We start from the raw sequence: 16,826 nt of genomic DNA, 5'->3' as shown, positions 1-16,826 counted from the left end.
AGACGTCAGACCCTTTTGCTGTTGCTGCGCTGCTTTGTCAGCGCTGCGACACTCTCTCTCTTGGTCCGCATACAAACAAGCACATCTTCCAGAGTCCAAATTTGCTCTGTCAAAAAAACTTAGTAATAGAAGTACGCAACGAGTCAGGACTACGTAGAATCAGTAACCGCTTCATAGTAAGTCACAGAATTCTATCTACGGAAGAATGAGGCCCCATCTCCACCCACGCAGAAAAAGCGGGCAGTCAAAAGAGAGATTGTGGCAAGTGCGCACCGCGGTGACCACACCGCTGCCCCCATCGTTTTCCTCCAAACTTCCAAAGTTCCAATCCCCTTTTCAATTAGCTCCGATTACTCGCCAAAACCCAAACCTACCAAAGTCCCCAACCTAGGGTTTCTAACAACCCCCCGACAAATCGTTTCTTCTTCGGTTGAGCAGTGCTGCAGAAGTCGCACGTTGGGAGATTTGGTTGACTTCCTCTATTTTTTTTCGGGTTTTGTTGGAAAATTGGCATGATGGTGCGGGTCTTGGATGGGGAGTAGAGAAGGAGGGTTACGGGGCGCAGAAGATGGTACGGGTTTGGTTAACGGGATGCCGAGCTTCTCTTCTTTGCTTCCAGTGGCTCAATCAGTGTATGTCGATTCTATCAAATAAGTTCTGCTTCCTTCTCTACTTCTTTTGTACTAGTTAATTATTTGTTGTTAGTAGTTAGTACGTTGTTGTTTTTGAGAACGGCTACCCTGTTATCTACTGATTTCTTTTGTTATTGTCTTTGAAAGTATTTAAGAACTGGAGGCCTTGCACTCAGGTAACTTAGGGTCCAACACATAAGTAATGCATTTTGAATTCCCGTACTTCTCCTAGAGTCAACCTTGTTGAAGTTTGACAAGTAACGTTACTTTAAGTACTATTTTTGGTATTGTGTAATTGTTGCTAATAGTATTGCCAAATGTCCACAAGGTATTGGTATCTCTATTCTGAGTTAGTTATCTAATTACTTGTTATAGTGTGCAAGAGAATAGAATGCTTCCAAGGATCTCTGATTTTGAGGCAATAGAAAGATCAATTGGAATCCAGGTAGAAGATCTCCCCAGCCAATCCAGAAGTATGCATTTTTTTTTTCTCTCTCTCCTAGTCCTTATTTGTCTTGTCATCATTAGATTATCACTATCACTACTGTGTAAAACCTTTTGTTTAATTCCTTATTTATCAGACCCTTTATTTAACATAAGATCGTCAATACAAGGCAATCCTTCTGAACCATCTCAGATTGGTGCACCTAACCAGGTGATAGTCTCTTCATTTATACTTGACGTACCTTTTTTAAAATATCATGCCAATTTTCAGTTTTTTATCACTGACAACTTTTATTTATGGTCTCCAAGACTGTCACCTTAGCAGATATTTCACCATCATCTCGGTTTGCACCTGTCAATTTGGGCCCACAATCCAACCTGGCAAACCTTCCTGCTGGCCATTTTGAAAATTGGGGTGAGTCCAACATGGCTGATGGTAGCCCAAGAACGGACACATCGACAGATGTTGATACTGATGAGAGAAACAATATGGTCACATAAATTATCTTCAGTTTCTTCTTTTGTAATGAAAAAAAACTAATAAACTTCTTGGCATCATATTATAACCTTTGATGTTGAATGTGCAGTTAGAACAAGGACAACATGCATTGGGGGCTTCTGATTCTGACAGGTCAAAAGAGAAATCTGGGGATCAGAAAGTAATGACCGAAAATTTCCCTGTTGATTATGAATTGTGTCATTTCTGTGTGTTAAATATATTGACTGATTACGTGAAAATTTATTTGTAGACACTTCGGAGGCTTGCTCAGAATCGTGAGGCGGCAAGAAAAAGCCGTCTCCGAAAGAAGGTATACCTATTTCTTTTTAATTATGTTAAAGGGGACGAACAATTGTGAGAAGTTACTGCTTTCAATACAGAATATGAGTTGTCTAACTAGTGGTTGTGGGTAATCCTATATGCTGGTTGGAACTCAATTATAGTTCTCTTTTTTTTTTAGCTAGACCCTTACTTTTCATAGAGTAATACAACTCTTTAAGTGCATTTTCACTTGCACTTTATTAAAGTATTTGCAGACTTGGTGCTTCACAAGTTTTTTTTAGCAAGTATTTTTTGTTTTATCAATTATGTGTTTGCTTATATCTTTGTTTACTGATTTATTTTTTCGTCAAAGGCATATGTACAACAACTGGAGAATAGCAGGCTGAAGCTTACCCAATTGGAGCAAGAACTACAGAGGGCCCGCCAGCAGGTAATCAATTTTGTCAATCACTTTTAGAAATATCTATTATTGTCAAGGATCACTTTCTATCTGGGAGTAATACTGAGCAACATCGTTGTATATATACATATTTTACTTTGTAGGGGATCTTTATCTCTGGCTCTGTTGATCAAAGTCATGCTATGAGTGGAAATGGTAATACCAGTTCCTTTGTTCTCCCTTTTATATGTAATGCAACTGTTAAATCTTTTAGTAACATGAATTTTTTCTCGCAGGCGCGTTGGCCTTTGACATGGAATATGCTAGGTGGCTAGAAGAGCACAACCGCAAGATAAATGAGCTTAGAACTGCAGTTAATGCACATGCAAGTGATACAGATCTACGAGCCATTGTTGATGCAATAATGTCACATTATGATGAGATATTCAGGTTAAAGGGGATTGCTGCCAAGGCTGATGTATTTCATGTTCTCTCTGGTATGTGGAAGACACCAGCTGAGAGGTGCTTCCTTTGGTTAGGTGGTTTTCGTCCCTCTGAGCTTCTGAAGGTACAAAATTTAAGCTTATAATATAGATGAGCTACGCTACTCCATGGAGTAAAACGCGTTGGTGCTCCATGGCACTATATTTTTATTTTGAAAATTCAAACGATCGATCCGAATAGCTCAACATGATTTCCATATTGAAATGTCCTTGGAGACCAAATTTTATATTTTTTGGAGTTTTTTTACTATTTATTAAGCAATTTTGAAAATCGCTGATTTGATGGTCCAGAAATTTTTATTGTTTTTCACTGTTCACAGAAATTTTTTTGCTTAATAAATAGTAAAATAATTCCAAAAAATGTAAAATTTGGTCTCCAACCACATTTAAATATGGAGATCACATCTAACGGTTTGGATCGGTCGTTTGGACTTTCAAAATGAAAATACGACGTGGAGTACAAACGCATTTTACTCTATGGAGTAGCGTAACTCATCTCTCTCTCTCTCTCTCTATATATATATATATATATATAGAGGTGGGCTACGGTGAGTTGCGAAGTAAAGCGACTATTTTACTTCACGCTCATATTTTGTGATTTTTAAGTTCAAAACGTCGATCCGAACCGTTCATCTTGTTCTCCATATTGAAATGTGCTTGGAGACCAAATTTTACATTTTTTGGAATTTTTTTACTATTTATTAAGCAATTTTGAAAGTCGCTGATCTGATGGTTCAGAAAATTTTACTGTTTTTTACTGTTCACAGCAAAGCAGCAATTTTCAAAAATGCTTAATAAATAGTAAAAAAATTCCAAAAAATGTAAAATTTAGTCTCCAAGCACATTTCAATATGGATTAAACATTTAACGGTTCGGATCGGTCGTTTGGACTTTCAAAATAAAAATACGGCGTGAAGTAGAAACGCGTTTTACTTCGCAACTCACCGTAGCCCACCTCTATATATATATATATATATATATGAGGGATTAGATGACATCCTTTTTTGGTGACACCGGATGACACCGTGCATTTTCAAAGTCCAAATAGTCGATCTAAACCGTTCAACTTGATGGATATGTTAAAATGTGCTTGCAGATCAAATTTTACATTTTTTTGAACTTTTTTACTATTTATTAAGATGGGTACAAAAATTCAACGGTCTGAATATAACGATTTTGTTAAATACTTAATAAATAATAAAAAAATTCAGAAAATTGTAAAATTTGATCTGCAAGCACATATTAACATATCCATCAACTTGAGCGGTTTGGATCGACTGTTTGGACTTTGAAAATGCACGATGTCACCAAAAAAGGGTGTCATCCGATCCCTCCTCTATATATATATATATATATATGAGGAGGGATCTAATTACACTCTTTTTTGGTGACACCGAATTACACTTTCCATTTTCAAAGTTTTTAAATTCCAAAGAGTCGATCCAAACCGTTTAACTTGATGGATATGTTAAAATGTACTTGCATATCAAATTTTACATTTTTTTGAATTTTTTTTTACTAATTATTAAGTATTTAACAAAATCGCTATATTCAGACCATCGAATTTTTGTACCTATCTTAATAAATAGTAAAAAAATTCAGAAAAATGTAAAATTTGATCTGCAAGCACATTTTAACATATCCATCATGTTGAACGGTTTGGATCGACTGTTTGGACTTTAAAAACATAGGGTGTAATCCGTTGTCACCAAAAAATGATGTAATTGGATCCCTCCTCTCTCTTATATATATATATATATATATATAGAGTGTGATTAATATGCTTTCGGTAGCACTTCGGCCGAAGTGCTACTGGTCCAAATTTCAAATTTCAAAATTCAAAAAGTCGATCTGAATTGTTGGATGTGATCTCTATATTGAAATGTGCTTGGAGACCAAATATTATATTTTTTTTGAATTTTTTTTCTATTTATTAACCCACTTTGGAAATCGCTGAACCAACGGTGGTTTCTAATTTTACTGTTTTGTTAAGCCACCGTTGGATCAACAATTTTCAAAGTGGCTTAATAAATAGTAAAAATTCAGAAAAATGTAAAATTTGGTCTCCAAGCACATTTCAATATAGAGATCACATCTAACGGTTCAGATTGACTTTTTGAATTTTGAAATTTGAAATTTGGACCGGTAGCACTTCAGCCGAAGTGCGACTGAAAGCATATTAGTCACACTCTATATATATATATATATATTTTTTTTTTTTTGTATTTCATGATAAAGATGTGAAATTACTTTCAGCTTTAATCATATCCATAGCTTATTATTTAAGAGATTTAAAATTAAGTTCAAGCTGTTGGCTTGTCTTTGGTTTCATTTATACCATGCAGTGATGCAATGATTTAGAGTGTGAAATGAGAAAATGCCCTTGCCCTTGATGTGGCTTAAACACTTTTGTTTAATTTTTTCTAGTGTGATTTTATTATTTTATCTTTTTCTGATTCCTTAATAAGATAAGGACTACAAGTTATTGAAACAAGGAACTATAAAGGTGTTCTTTAACTTCATTAGCATGGGCTTCTCTTTTGTAAATTTATGTACTTATATTGTGCATGTTATGAACTTGAGAAGATAGGAAAATTTTATGGAACAATGACAAATTTGCAGCTACTAAGCACCCAGCTGGAGCCACTGACAGAGCAGCAGATGTCAGGCCTATGCAACGTACTGCAATCATCCCAACAGGCCGAAGACGCCCTTTCGCAAGGCATGGAGGCTCTGCAGCAGTCCCTGGCTGAGACTTTGGCCGGGTCGCTGGGCCCCTCTGGCTCTTCAGGCAATGTGGCGAACTACATGGGCCAGATGGCCATGGCCATGGGCAAACTTGGCACTCTAGAAAATTTTCTTCGCCAGGTATTTAGCTACTTTTCTCAAAGGAACTGTACTTAGTTTGTAAAGTGATGTGCTGTGTCTGGGTTATTGTGAATTGGTCAAGTGAAAAACCAGTCAGTATGAACCTGCAATAGCTGCTTCTTTATAATTGCAGTAGATGATGGATTGTTTTTCAGACTGCGAGCAAACATTAAGCATGTTGATATATCCCTCTGAAATTTCTATTTGATTGTATCACTTTCTACCCAAAAGGTTAACTTATCCTTGTAAGGGTATCATAACTATAATACTGTGCAGCTTATTTTACACTGTTTGTTCTTTTTACCGAACCTTTTCTAGACATACTGAGCATATGTGGTGAAGTTGCAACTGTTCAGTTGCAGCAGAACTCATTTATGTTGTCATTTTGCATTGTCAAGTAACTTACACTAGAGCTACGATGTCCATTTGCATCTTCCATTTGTTTATTACAGGCTGACAACTTGAGGCAGCAGACACTGCAACAAATACAGCGTATATTAACAATACGTCAGTGTGCACGGGGCCACCTTGTCATAGCTGACTATTCATCCCGTCTCCGTGCCTTGAGTTCCCTGTGGCTTGCTCGACCTCGGGAGTAGAAATTTAGAAGGTGTCAAAATTGGGTTTTAGTTCCTATCATTGCAAAAACTAAATAAAATACTACGGAGGAATTGCACATATGGTGGTGTCTTCACATCTGCGTGGTCATGTTTACAATGTACATTAGTTGTTGTAACTTGTAACTGTTTTATTTAATACATGCTATGTAAGGTTTCTTTGAGATAACACCTAGAAATGACATGGAATAGCACTTCAATTCTGTTACTGGTTTGTGTAGATGGATTAGTGAACAACGCATACAATTGTGTATTTGAACAGTGGAAAAGAATTTATTATTGTTGGACATGCTTAGAAGTCCCATGCAACTAAAGACCTGGTTCTTGACTCTTGAGGGAGTGCTGGGCATGGCTTACTATATTTTTTTTTCCTTTTTGGTACTGGTGTATCTTCTAATATTGTAATCGTAGTTGGTTTTTATTATTCTTGAGTAAAATAAGGAAATTTTAAATAATGATTTTTATTTTTTCGGCAGATTACTTCAAAGTCTAATTGAAAGACAAAAACAACACCTATTTAGGCCTCCTAAATGTTCTGGGCCGGCTCATGGACTTTGAGCTGGGTTCTTATATAAATGAGTCAAATTGAGCGTTCAATTCGAGTTGAGTCCAAACTTGGTCTGAACTCGAAATAATTCATCCCTAATCTAACTGAGCCAAACTGATCCGATTTGAGCTGCTCATTGAGTTGAATTGCGCACTGTTTCCTTCCTCTTTGCTGCTGCCTCTTCTTCGCGCACTGTCGTCTTACTCTTCGTCGCCTCCTCTTCTTTGCCATTTTCTCAGATCGCTATCTCTTCTGCTCGCCTATTTTTGCGTACTGTCTCCCTCGTCAGATCGCTATAGTTATCTGTCTTTTGCTCCCTCTCCATTGATTTTGGAAGTGAAGGACAATAGGACTAATTAGAAACGAAATTAGCTACCACTTGTAATTGCAAAAAGGAAATACAACAATAGAAGGATTAATTAGAAACGAACTTCGCTTATTCTAATACATTTATGTTGATAAAATTGCTCATGCAGAGTTCAAAGGTGTTATTAGATACTTTTTTTCTCTGATTCTTACATGTCACTGTTTCCGTTTGCAGCTCCAGACAAGAATAGCTTCAATAATAGCATTGCAGATAATCAAGTAGGTGTGATTTTCCTCCGTGTTTTCCTATTGCTTTGTAAATTCTTTCTAGGATAAAATAGAAATTAGTCTATATTCAGTTCATACCATCTGAGCTACAAACATCTCAAGGTCCAATTTGCAAAGCTCAAATTTTCTGTATTTTAGCATGGTTTGAAAGGCTATTGACAAGCAAAACTTTTGTTCTATGAAATACTCTCTCTATTATCAAAAGGTTACTGACAAGCAAAACTGGTTGTTGTAATCATCAAATGCTACTGTATGTACAAGCTGTTTTGGAGACTCTAGCAATTATTACACAATGGTAACTTGGGGGTGATAATGACAGTTAGAAAAAAAAGAGAGAATCTATTTCATTTATGAAACATACTTGCGAATTGATATCTGAAACTGTTACCAGTGGTCTAATCCAAGGAGTTACTATCCATACCTCAATTTTGAAATACTAGTATCTATTTTTAGTGTCACTGATTTAGCTGCTAAACTCTTGTCCTCTAAACTCTTAGCCAGCTTTGACTTGGATTCTGATATTGCAAAATAATGTCTGAAACTGTGAAGTTGCCCAAAATATTGCTTATTGGACTGGTATTGCATGATGAATTATTTGAAATTTCTTTTAGTTAGCATTAATTGCTATCAAATAATGTCATTTGTTAGGTGCATAAAGCTCAGAATGTAGCATCTAAGAGAGGGAAGTTACTCACTGAGGATTTTCTTTATCTTATCAGAAATGTACTAACTAATAAGATGATCCAAATGTAGAGTATTTGTTACATTTATTTGGGCATTATCTTTCTTGTCTCTTAAGCTTGATGATAGTTACCTGTTATTTTTTTTATATTTCAGCTGTAAGAATTGGCTTCTTTTTACTTTTGAAAATTTTCTTCTCAAGGGCTTTAGGAGATCAACAACATGTTAGTGATTATCTCAAGTCAATTTCAATAATTTGGTGAGCTCATGAACATCCAAGTTATACTCAAGTGTGGATTGGTGTGCTTGATCATACCATTTATACAACTTAGTAGCTCTTTCAATAAAGTTCTCTTTTTGGTGTGAATTATCAATAAAGTTTTCTTTTCGGTGCTTGTTGTTTTACCTCTTTAAATTGATAACTAATCAAGAGATGAAACTTTTTTTTTGTAGAGTTAATGTCTCAATCTCATTCGCAAGCAAACCCTGATGCTGGAGATTCTCAAAGTGGATCGATTGAAGTAAGGCAAAACCGAAAAAAAGAGATACAATGCATGGGACCATTTCGAGCAAAAAGGAGACGACTCAGTTGTGTGCATACATTGTTCTAAAGTGTTAGCTCACGGTCCTACTTTGGGGACTTCTTACCTAAATCGGCATATCAAAGATTTATGCAAACAAATCAACGAGGAAGCAAGGGAGATGTTTTCATCGGGTAAAGGAGGCGACTGTCTAGTTTCAAATATGATCCCAATTTGATCCTTGATCTCATGACGATGTCGTTCATAGATGATGAAATACCATTTTTCGGTCATTGAAAGTCGATTTTGGGAACTTACTATGAAATCACTAAGACTCGAGTACAGAGCTGTTGGTGTCAGACTCTGAGGAATGTTGTAGAGGTATTTAAGGCAGGAAAGGGGGTATCGTTGAACGAGTTTGAAGAATTGGATTCGCACATGTCTTTTACTTTTGATATTCTGACTTCAAGTGTCAATTTGGAATATTTGTGCCTAATATCACATTATATCGATAAGGGATTCAATATTCACAAAAATATTATACCTTTCTATCAAATACCTTATCCACATTCGGGTCATAACATTGCATAATCTATAAAAAAAATATATTTGAGTGGAAGTTGGATGATAAGGTGTTCACAATCACTCTTGATAACTGTTCAGCCAACAATAATGCAATGATGTTTTTGGAACACATTTTGAGATAAGCATGTTTTTGTGGGGCCCACATCTTAAACATTATGGTGCATGATGGTATGGAGAACATTCGGGAGGCTTTGGCAAAAATTAGATAGTTCATGCGGTATATAACTTCTAGTGGCCCGTGACTCCAAATCTTAAATGCGATGCAGTTACTATCTAAAAGAGGCTTGACTTTAGACTGCATAACTCGATGGAGTTCAACCTATGATATGGTCGTTGAAGCTTTGAAGTACAAGGATGCCTTGCTAAGGTATGGAGGTGGTAGTGCGGTGATTGTTCTTAGTTCGGAGGATTGGAATGTGGCAGTAGAAATAAAAAAGTTTTTGCGGGTATTCTTGGATGCAACAAAGACATTTTCAACCTTTAGGCAACCTTCTTCACATGCGTACTTGAAGGAGGTTTGGACTATTCGTAGCACTTTGTTGGAAGATTATACTAATCACATTTTGCAAATTAAGCTTATCAAAGGAGATGCTAAAGAAATTCCAAAAATATTGGAAAAAGTCGAACGGGATACTAACATTAGCTTGTGTTTTTGATCCTCGATACAAGTTAGAATGGGTGAAATTCTGTTTTGGTATTGCATATGGAGAAGGAACTGATTTGTACAAAGAAAGAATAGAACGTGTGAAGAAGTTGCTTAAAAAATGGTATCAAGAATATGAGAGCACAACTGGCCAAACAACAACTAGTATGTCACCGCAAGTGAAATGTTAAAATGAGAAACAAAAGAAGCTTGAGATTAGTTTTCAGAAATTTTATTCTCAAAACTGTTGATCGCGACAAAAGAGATTCGAGTTGGATAACTGTTTGGAAGATGCCGTGGTGCTAGAGTCGGATGAAGAATTTGATATTTTGCAATAGTGGAGAAAAAAATTCGGAACTGTATTCAACTTTGGCAAAGATGGTAAGATATTTCTTGACGGTTCAAGTGTCAACCATTGCATCTGAGTCAACTTTTAATGCAGCTGGTCGGTTGACAGATCACTTGCGGAGTTCTATGACACCGGAGACAATTGAGGCACTCACTTGCTCAAAGGATTAGTTTGCCTCTATTAATGAGAGCTTCAACTTGGACCAATTTCGTCCATTCATGCCGCATTCTTGATTAGTGTTAGAGGTGAATACTTTATTTATAATTTTTTTTAAAATTTAAATCATATTTGCAATAATCTGCTAATTGCAAGATCTAATTATGAATTTAAGGGCTTTGGAGTTTTGTGGTTTTCTTGATTTTAGGAAAATAAAGTAAAATTGTTTACCTTTGTGCCTTTTTATCTATTTTTCATGTTGAATTTTTCATGCATGTGATAGGGCATATATAATTTTTCATGTTGAATAAATGTGACATTTTAATCAACTTTACTTGATACTTGAAATGTTTTTGTAATATTTGATTGCTCTTTCTATTCTATCTTATATGCTTTCATGTAGGGTAAGCCTTAACCCAACCAGACTAAGTAAATTAGTTTTTCGCAAACAACTCTTAAAATTTGATTAGTTTGGATAATTGAATTATTATAACTCAGTTGACCAAAACTGTGTCCTTAAGGTTCAACACCCTAAGTTTACAATCTGACCAAATTAGTTGAAATTAAGGTTATCATTTTATTAGCTTCATACAACACATCAGTGAGTCACATTAGTCTTGAACATATACCAAGTCAGAGGGATCGATGAGTCACATTTATTCTTTTTCGTTAGAAAGAATTAAAGTAAAAATCTGCTCTTTTATAAAATATCACAGGATCAGCGAGTGATATGATATTTTTGGAGTGATGATTTGGAAAAAGAAAATCACATGGCAATTGAAAAAGATGAATGTTCTAGCAGCTTTAGTTTTTTATGCTTTTGTGGAATTGCTTGCAAAAGTTTATGTTCTTTAGAAAGTTAAATATCTGATTCTAGTTGATGTTCTGTTTTGGCTTAAGATTGCTGTTATTTTGTTGTCGTTTGTTGTTTTGAATCATCTTAGGTTAGATAAGGTGATGCTTTTAGTTATGTAATATTTGATCCGAATCCGAGTTGGGCCTGTTCGTAAGATTTTGGGTTTATGTTTGAAACTTTTAGAAATGAAATGATGATATATTTTTAACAAAGTTAACAGTTAAGATTCCAATAACATGTCATTAGTAGTAAATATTCGAAATATTTTTTTTATCACTTGGAAAACTAGCAGTAAACTATTTTGATATGCTTTATTATCAATGCCAAAATGTGAGTACCAATATTTTTAAACCACGCTGTGTTATTTGGAACTTATAATTTGAAAAAAAAACAAGAAAAGAAATTGCAGCTAATAATTTGCTTTAAAAACTCAGTAGAAAATTAAATTTTGGAACAAAAAACATTCATACTTTTACTTAAGATTACTGTTATTTTGTTGTCGTTTGTTGTTTTGAATCATCTTAGGTTAGATAAGGTGATGCTTTTAGTTATGTAATATTTGATCTGAATCCGAGTTGGGTCTGTTCGTAAGATTTTGGGTTTATGTTTGAAACTTTTAAAAACGAAATGATGATATATTTTTAACAAAGTTAACAGTTAAGATTCCAATAACATGTCATTAGTAGTAAATATTCGAAATATTTTTTTTATCACTTGGAAAACTAGCAGTAAATTATTTTGATATGCTTTATTATCAATGCCAAAATGTGAGCACCAATATTTTTAAACGACGCTGTGTTATTTGGAACTTATAATTTGAAAAAAAAACAAGAAAAGAAATTGCAGCTAATAATTTGCTTTAAAAACTCAGCAGAAAATTAAATTTTGGAACATAAACATTCATACTTTTAAAAATAACATTTCAGCGAATAGGTGGCAAACAGGCCGTAAAGTCGTAAACCAATATAATTCAGCATTTTAGCGACTTATTCACAACTCAAGAGTTGAGTTTGGGTCGAGCTGAGTTGAGCAAATGGGTCGAGTCTAGCCGGACTATTTTCTTCATATTTGATCCGAGTTCGAGTTAGACCTTTAATGAAGGTTGATAGAACTGGACCGAGTTTTGGGTTGGATCCAGTTCATTAGAAGGCCTACACATATTTTTCTACGAGTAGGGTTAAAATGTCCTATTGGTTTTGTGTTTCATCATGTGCCAACATCATTATCACTATTTTCATAGTCTAAATAATCGATCTGAACCGTTCAACATGATCTTCATATTAAAATGTGCTTGAATAACAAATTTTATAATTTTTATAATTCTTTTACTAATTTTCAGAGGTATAAAATTACTATTTTTGAATTTTGAATGTTCCATAATCTTCTAAAAACAGTGATTTTGTATCTATCTTAAAAAATAACAAAAAAGTTTTAAAAAATATAAAATTTTGTATCAAAGCATATTTTATTATGAAGATCATATTAAGCAGTTCGGATCGACTGTTTATACTTTAAAAATAGAGATAACGATGTTGGAACATCGTTGGAACATCACGGGACACAAAACCGATGGTGACATTTTAACCCTACTCTTTTTCTACTACAGGACTGGTGTCAAATGATATATTATTACGTTGGGGATTAATTTGTGGCATCCCTTTTTTGCTTGATGTTTACTCGGAAAATTATAAACTGATGTATCTTATATCAATTACTTAGCACAAAACCTTTGTTTCTTTTTTCCGATCAATAGGTAAATCTGAGCTGGTAAACTCACAAAAACACAAAAACATCCAAAACAAGATTAAAGTAGGAATGACAAAAATAGAGTTTTATAACAGATTGGTAACAGTAGTGGAAGCAAGACTAGTGGATATCCATATAACACGGAAAATAGAACGAAATCCCACGTCTCACCTCTTTAAATGCCTAAACGCCCCAAAAGTAATTTGAGGGTGTGTATTTCCGAAGGATTTCACCACCTCCCTACCTTTTGATATCCCCTATGGCGTATCGCCAGGCGTATCGCAAGGAGGTACAAAATAGCAAAAAACAATAGAAAAAGATTAAAGCTTAGAAAAAGTTAAAAAAATTTCTTTTGTCACTTTGTTTTGAATTGTGTTTTTGCAGCCAACTTTGGTTTGTTTTTGGAAAAATATTCACATGCCTCATTGTTGCGATCCCCATCTCATTGATCATATTAATATAATTCACATAAATTGACATGTGTTTCAGCGTTAAGTTTATAATTCATAGCTAATTGTATCATTGCATTCCCCCCTTTATCAGAAGGACAAATATATGGCTGTTCCTAAATTTGGAGGGTGGGACAAGAAATCGGACATGCCGGATTACTCCATGGTGTTTTCCCGTGCCCGTGCAAACAGGAAACATCAAAAGTCTGGAGCAAGGCCTGCCAACCTTGGCAATGAATCCGATCTTCTGACATATCGCCACTATGATGATCATGATGATGAACCTATCAAGGTATGCATCCCATTAGGTTTGCTCTTCCCATTCTTCAATTTATATTCTGAGTTTACTATATCTGGTCCCAAATAAGTTTTTTTTTTTTTTGCTGCATTTCTGCTACATTGAAGTCATAACCAACTAATAAAGTGCTTCTTGGATCGCAACAATTGGGACATTGAAGTTCAAAATTTTGAAAAAAAATAACTAGTTAATAGTGTACACTATCAAAATATTACATTTGTCTTTTCTTATCACTCTAATTAAGCTAAATTCTGGTATAAGGATAGAAGTTCAATTGCAACTAACGGCCCAGTTGATTTTTGGGTATTGGATAGAACTTCCCTTTTCTGGGTCTTTTATTGTTGGCGTTTACTCTTATTGCTTAATTTGACCTTAAGCAACCAGAGATGATTTGGTACCTTGGATTATCCTTTAATATGCTCCGATACATTTTCGGCCTACAAAAACCACCAGTCAAATAGTACAGCAGTAAGTTTAGTAAGTTTTAGAGAGCATTTATAATGTATTAAGCCTCTGTAATGATTTTCTTTTTGTTTTTCCATACAGTTCAAGAAGAAAAAGAAGTTGCTACGCTATCTTTGTTGTATCATGGTCTGATTTTACAGCTAGATACTATTTAAGATTCATCGGAAAATATTCTAAACTCTCCAGGCCAGACATTGTACAATACTATTTTTATGTATTGAACTGATAATTGTCAGCTATTTTTCCACTAATATAACAATGTTGTATGCAAGGGCGGATATTCCCTTGCCTTAGCCAAATAAACACAAGGGTAGGTACCAGTGTTAAAAAAAAAAAAAAAAAAAAAAAAAGAAAAAAGAAAAGAAAAAAAAGAAAAGAACAAAACAAGAAGAAAGGAAAGAACAAATTAATAGAAAGCTTTATCTGCAGCACAACAAAACAAGTCTTTCAGCAATGAACATCTGAATAGAAGTTGACCATTAATATATCTTACAATGGTATCCGGCTAGTATGACATTGATGTCATTTGAACCTAAATGACACTAACTTTAAAACCCATTGGATAGGCTTTAAATGATGAATCCATACCGTTCAAACCGAACTACTTGATGAGGGTGACGCGTTGATGCAAAGTTTATAATTTTTTGAATTTATTTAATATTTTAATATCAAGTCAAGTGGTCACATGCAGAGTCTTTTTAAGTTAATTTTAATGCATTCATTTTTCATCAGTTTTTGAAATTTACAATTTATTTTAATAATTAATATTAAAGTGAGTTTTGACACAATTAATGTAGCACTAGCTCATCAATATGATGTATCAAGTACTAAATCTTTGCAGTGAATCCGTTATGTATAAAGGACATTTAGAAACATTAAAAAAGTAGATCCGATCCTCTCCCATTTTTTGTTTCCGAGTAAATCGTGCAGACTGTTTTGAGTAATTGCTTAATTATGCAAAATTTAAATGCTAACAGTCTAGATTATACCCTATGAGGAAAACTAAGGCTGCCTTTATTTTTTTCTTGTTCCATTTTTGGGCCTCTATGAATGCATATTGTACAAAGATAAGAATGTGCGCCGTTTTTGCTTAATTCCAGCAATGGTGAGATGCTTTGCTGTCCACCCAGCCAATCTTGTGTTCAGCTTTTGTATCAAAGCCATGTGTGCCAATCTGATTGGTTGTTTTTTGGATAAAGGTAGCCCTAGGTATTTGAAAGGGAAGGATCCAAGAGAACATCCCATTAGAGCTGCCAATTGCATGTGCACCACATACACCATCATCTTTTGTGAGTATTAGTTCAGATTTTTGTAGGTTTACCTTTAACCCGGATATTTGCTGGAATGCTATGAATGCACTTCTCTCATTTACGGTTTGAGGAAGAATAAAGCATCATTGGTGTACAACAAACATGGCTTCATGTCTTGGAATGATAGTCTCCAAGCCCCGTGCCTCTAACCTGGATATTAGCAGACAAAGTTATTGTTAATATAACAACAGTCAATGATCTCTAGAATAACATTCGGCAACAATTTTTCTTGTTTATCTAACGATTTGTAGAAACATTTACATGTTGAAGCTAGCTTTGGAATAAATCTTTAGAACGAAAACCAAATCGTTGACAATTCAAAAAGTTCGTTGGCTAGTTTAATGCACTGTTTGAAGAGCACTGTGCTAAATCGTATTGTTTTTTTTTTTTGAGGAAAAATAAGGGTCTAGCTCATATTTGATTGATAATTGCGGTTACAAAAACCGTAAACCGTAAACCAAAATTACAAGTGCTAAATCGTATTGTTACTAACGGTTATAAATAAAGAGCTCGTTTTCTTTATTTAATTTTTTTTATTAGAATGAAATGAGCTAGAGTGATGCGCCTGAGCAGGATAGAGTTGCACCATGAACATTACCTAAATTTTGCATCATAATTTTTTATACTGAGAAAATTGGCATCAAAGAAACTAACGATTATGATGAAAGAACATATTGTCACATTACAAGGATTAAATTTTGAATATATTTATTCTCCAAAGCCTCATCACTAATAGAGGCCCGAAATCGGGGCACATTCTTATCTATGTACAATATGCATTCATAGAGTCTCAAAAACGGAAAAAAGAAACAAATAAAGAGGCAGCCTTAGTTTTTCTCTCAACTTATAAGGTGTTCAAACTAAACGGTTAGCATTTTAATTTGGCAGAATTGAGTAATTACTCAAAACAATCTGAACACGATTTAGTTGGAAACAAATAAATGGGAGAGGATCGGTTCTACTTTTCAATACTTAAATTTATTTTTATTCATAAAATCAGAGTACAAAATGTGCACTTATGCAACTGCCTATTTCTGAATTTGAAAATTTTTTAGTCCAGTTTATTATCTATTTCTGGTGAACAAGTTTACTATCCTTGACCAGAGAGAAACAACAAGGAGGATACGTAGTGGTTTGGTCGGGCAAGCGGGTTAGCGACACAATAGCTCAGGCTGATGGGAGTTCGGCACGGATCATGCCTTTCTCTGACCAAATTCTTGAGTCCGCCCTGTCTTTAATTTACGGAAGGAATAATGAGGAAAAATTACGCTTACCAAAATGGTTTCGGTATCGTAAAAATAATTTGCAACTAAATAATTGAACTAACATACAATGCTAATAATAGGTTCGAGTTGCACAAGTTCACGTCTACCAAATAGACGGCCTGCCAGGTAGCCATCAT

At 34.7% G+C, this 16,826-nt stretch overlaps 2 protein-coding genes and 1 long non-coding RNA gene across 3 annotated transcripts; 2 read left to right on the top strand and 1 right to left on the bottom strand.

Annotated features, from left to right (window-relative positions):
- Window positions 1–241: 241 nt before the first annotated feature.
- LOC144567194 (transcription factor TGA2.3-like) lies at window positions 242–6,533 on the top strand. Its single transcript, XM_078317269.1, has 11 exons — window positions 242–632; window positions 1,008–1,105; window positions 1,214–1,287; window positions 1,386–1,568; window positions 1,664–1,735; window positions 1,826–1,885; window positions 2,210–2,287; window positions 2,401–2,452; window positions 2,533–2,804; window positions 5,362–5,607; window positions 6,060–6,533. The coding sequence occupies exons 1-11, from the start codon at window positions 532–534 to the stop codon at window positions 6,204–6,206; spliced, it is 1,383 nt and encodes a 460-aa protein (XP_078173395.1). The 5' UTR covers window positions 242–531; the 3' UTR covers window positions 6,207–6,533.
- LOC144567200 (uncharacterized) lies at window positions 6,112–13,171 on the bottom strand. Its single transcript, XR_013515364.1, has 2 exons — window positions 12,747–13,171; window positions 6,112–6,737 (listed from the first exon to the last, which is right to left on the bottom strand). It is a non-coding gene; the product is annotated as an uncharacterized LOC144567200 (long non-coding RNA).
- A 10-nt stretch (window positions 13,172–13,181) lies between these two features.
- Window positions 13,182–14,485, top strand: LOC144567198 (RPM1-interacting protein 4 (RIN4) family protein). Its single transcript, XM_078317274.1, has 3 exons — window positions 13,182–13,191; window positions 13,446–13,643; window positions 14,196–14,485. The coding sequence occupies exons 2-3, from the start codon at window positions 13,458–13,460 to the stop codon at window positions 14,244–14,246; spliced, it is 237 nt and encodes a 78-aa protein (XP_078173400.1). The 5' UTR covers window positions 13,182–13,191; window positions 13,446–13,457; the 3' UTR covers window positions 14,247–14,485.
- The last annotated feature ends 2,341 nt before the right edge of the window (window positions 14,486–16,826 follow it).

Source organism: Carex rostrata, chromosome 16, assembly GCF_964058835.1.
Source record: "Carex rostrata chromosome 16, lpCarRost1.2, whole genome shotgun sequence".
Classification (NCBI taxonomy): domain Eukaryota; kingdom Viridiplantae; phylum Streptophyta; class Magnoliopsida; order Poales; family Cyperaceae; genus Carex; species Carex rostrata.
This window is presented reverse-complemented; position numbering and strand designations above follow the sequence as displayed.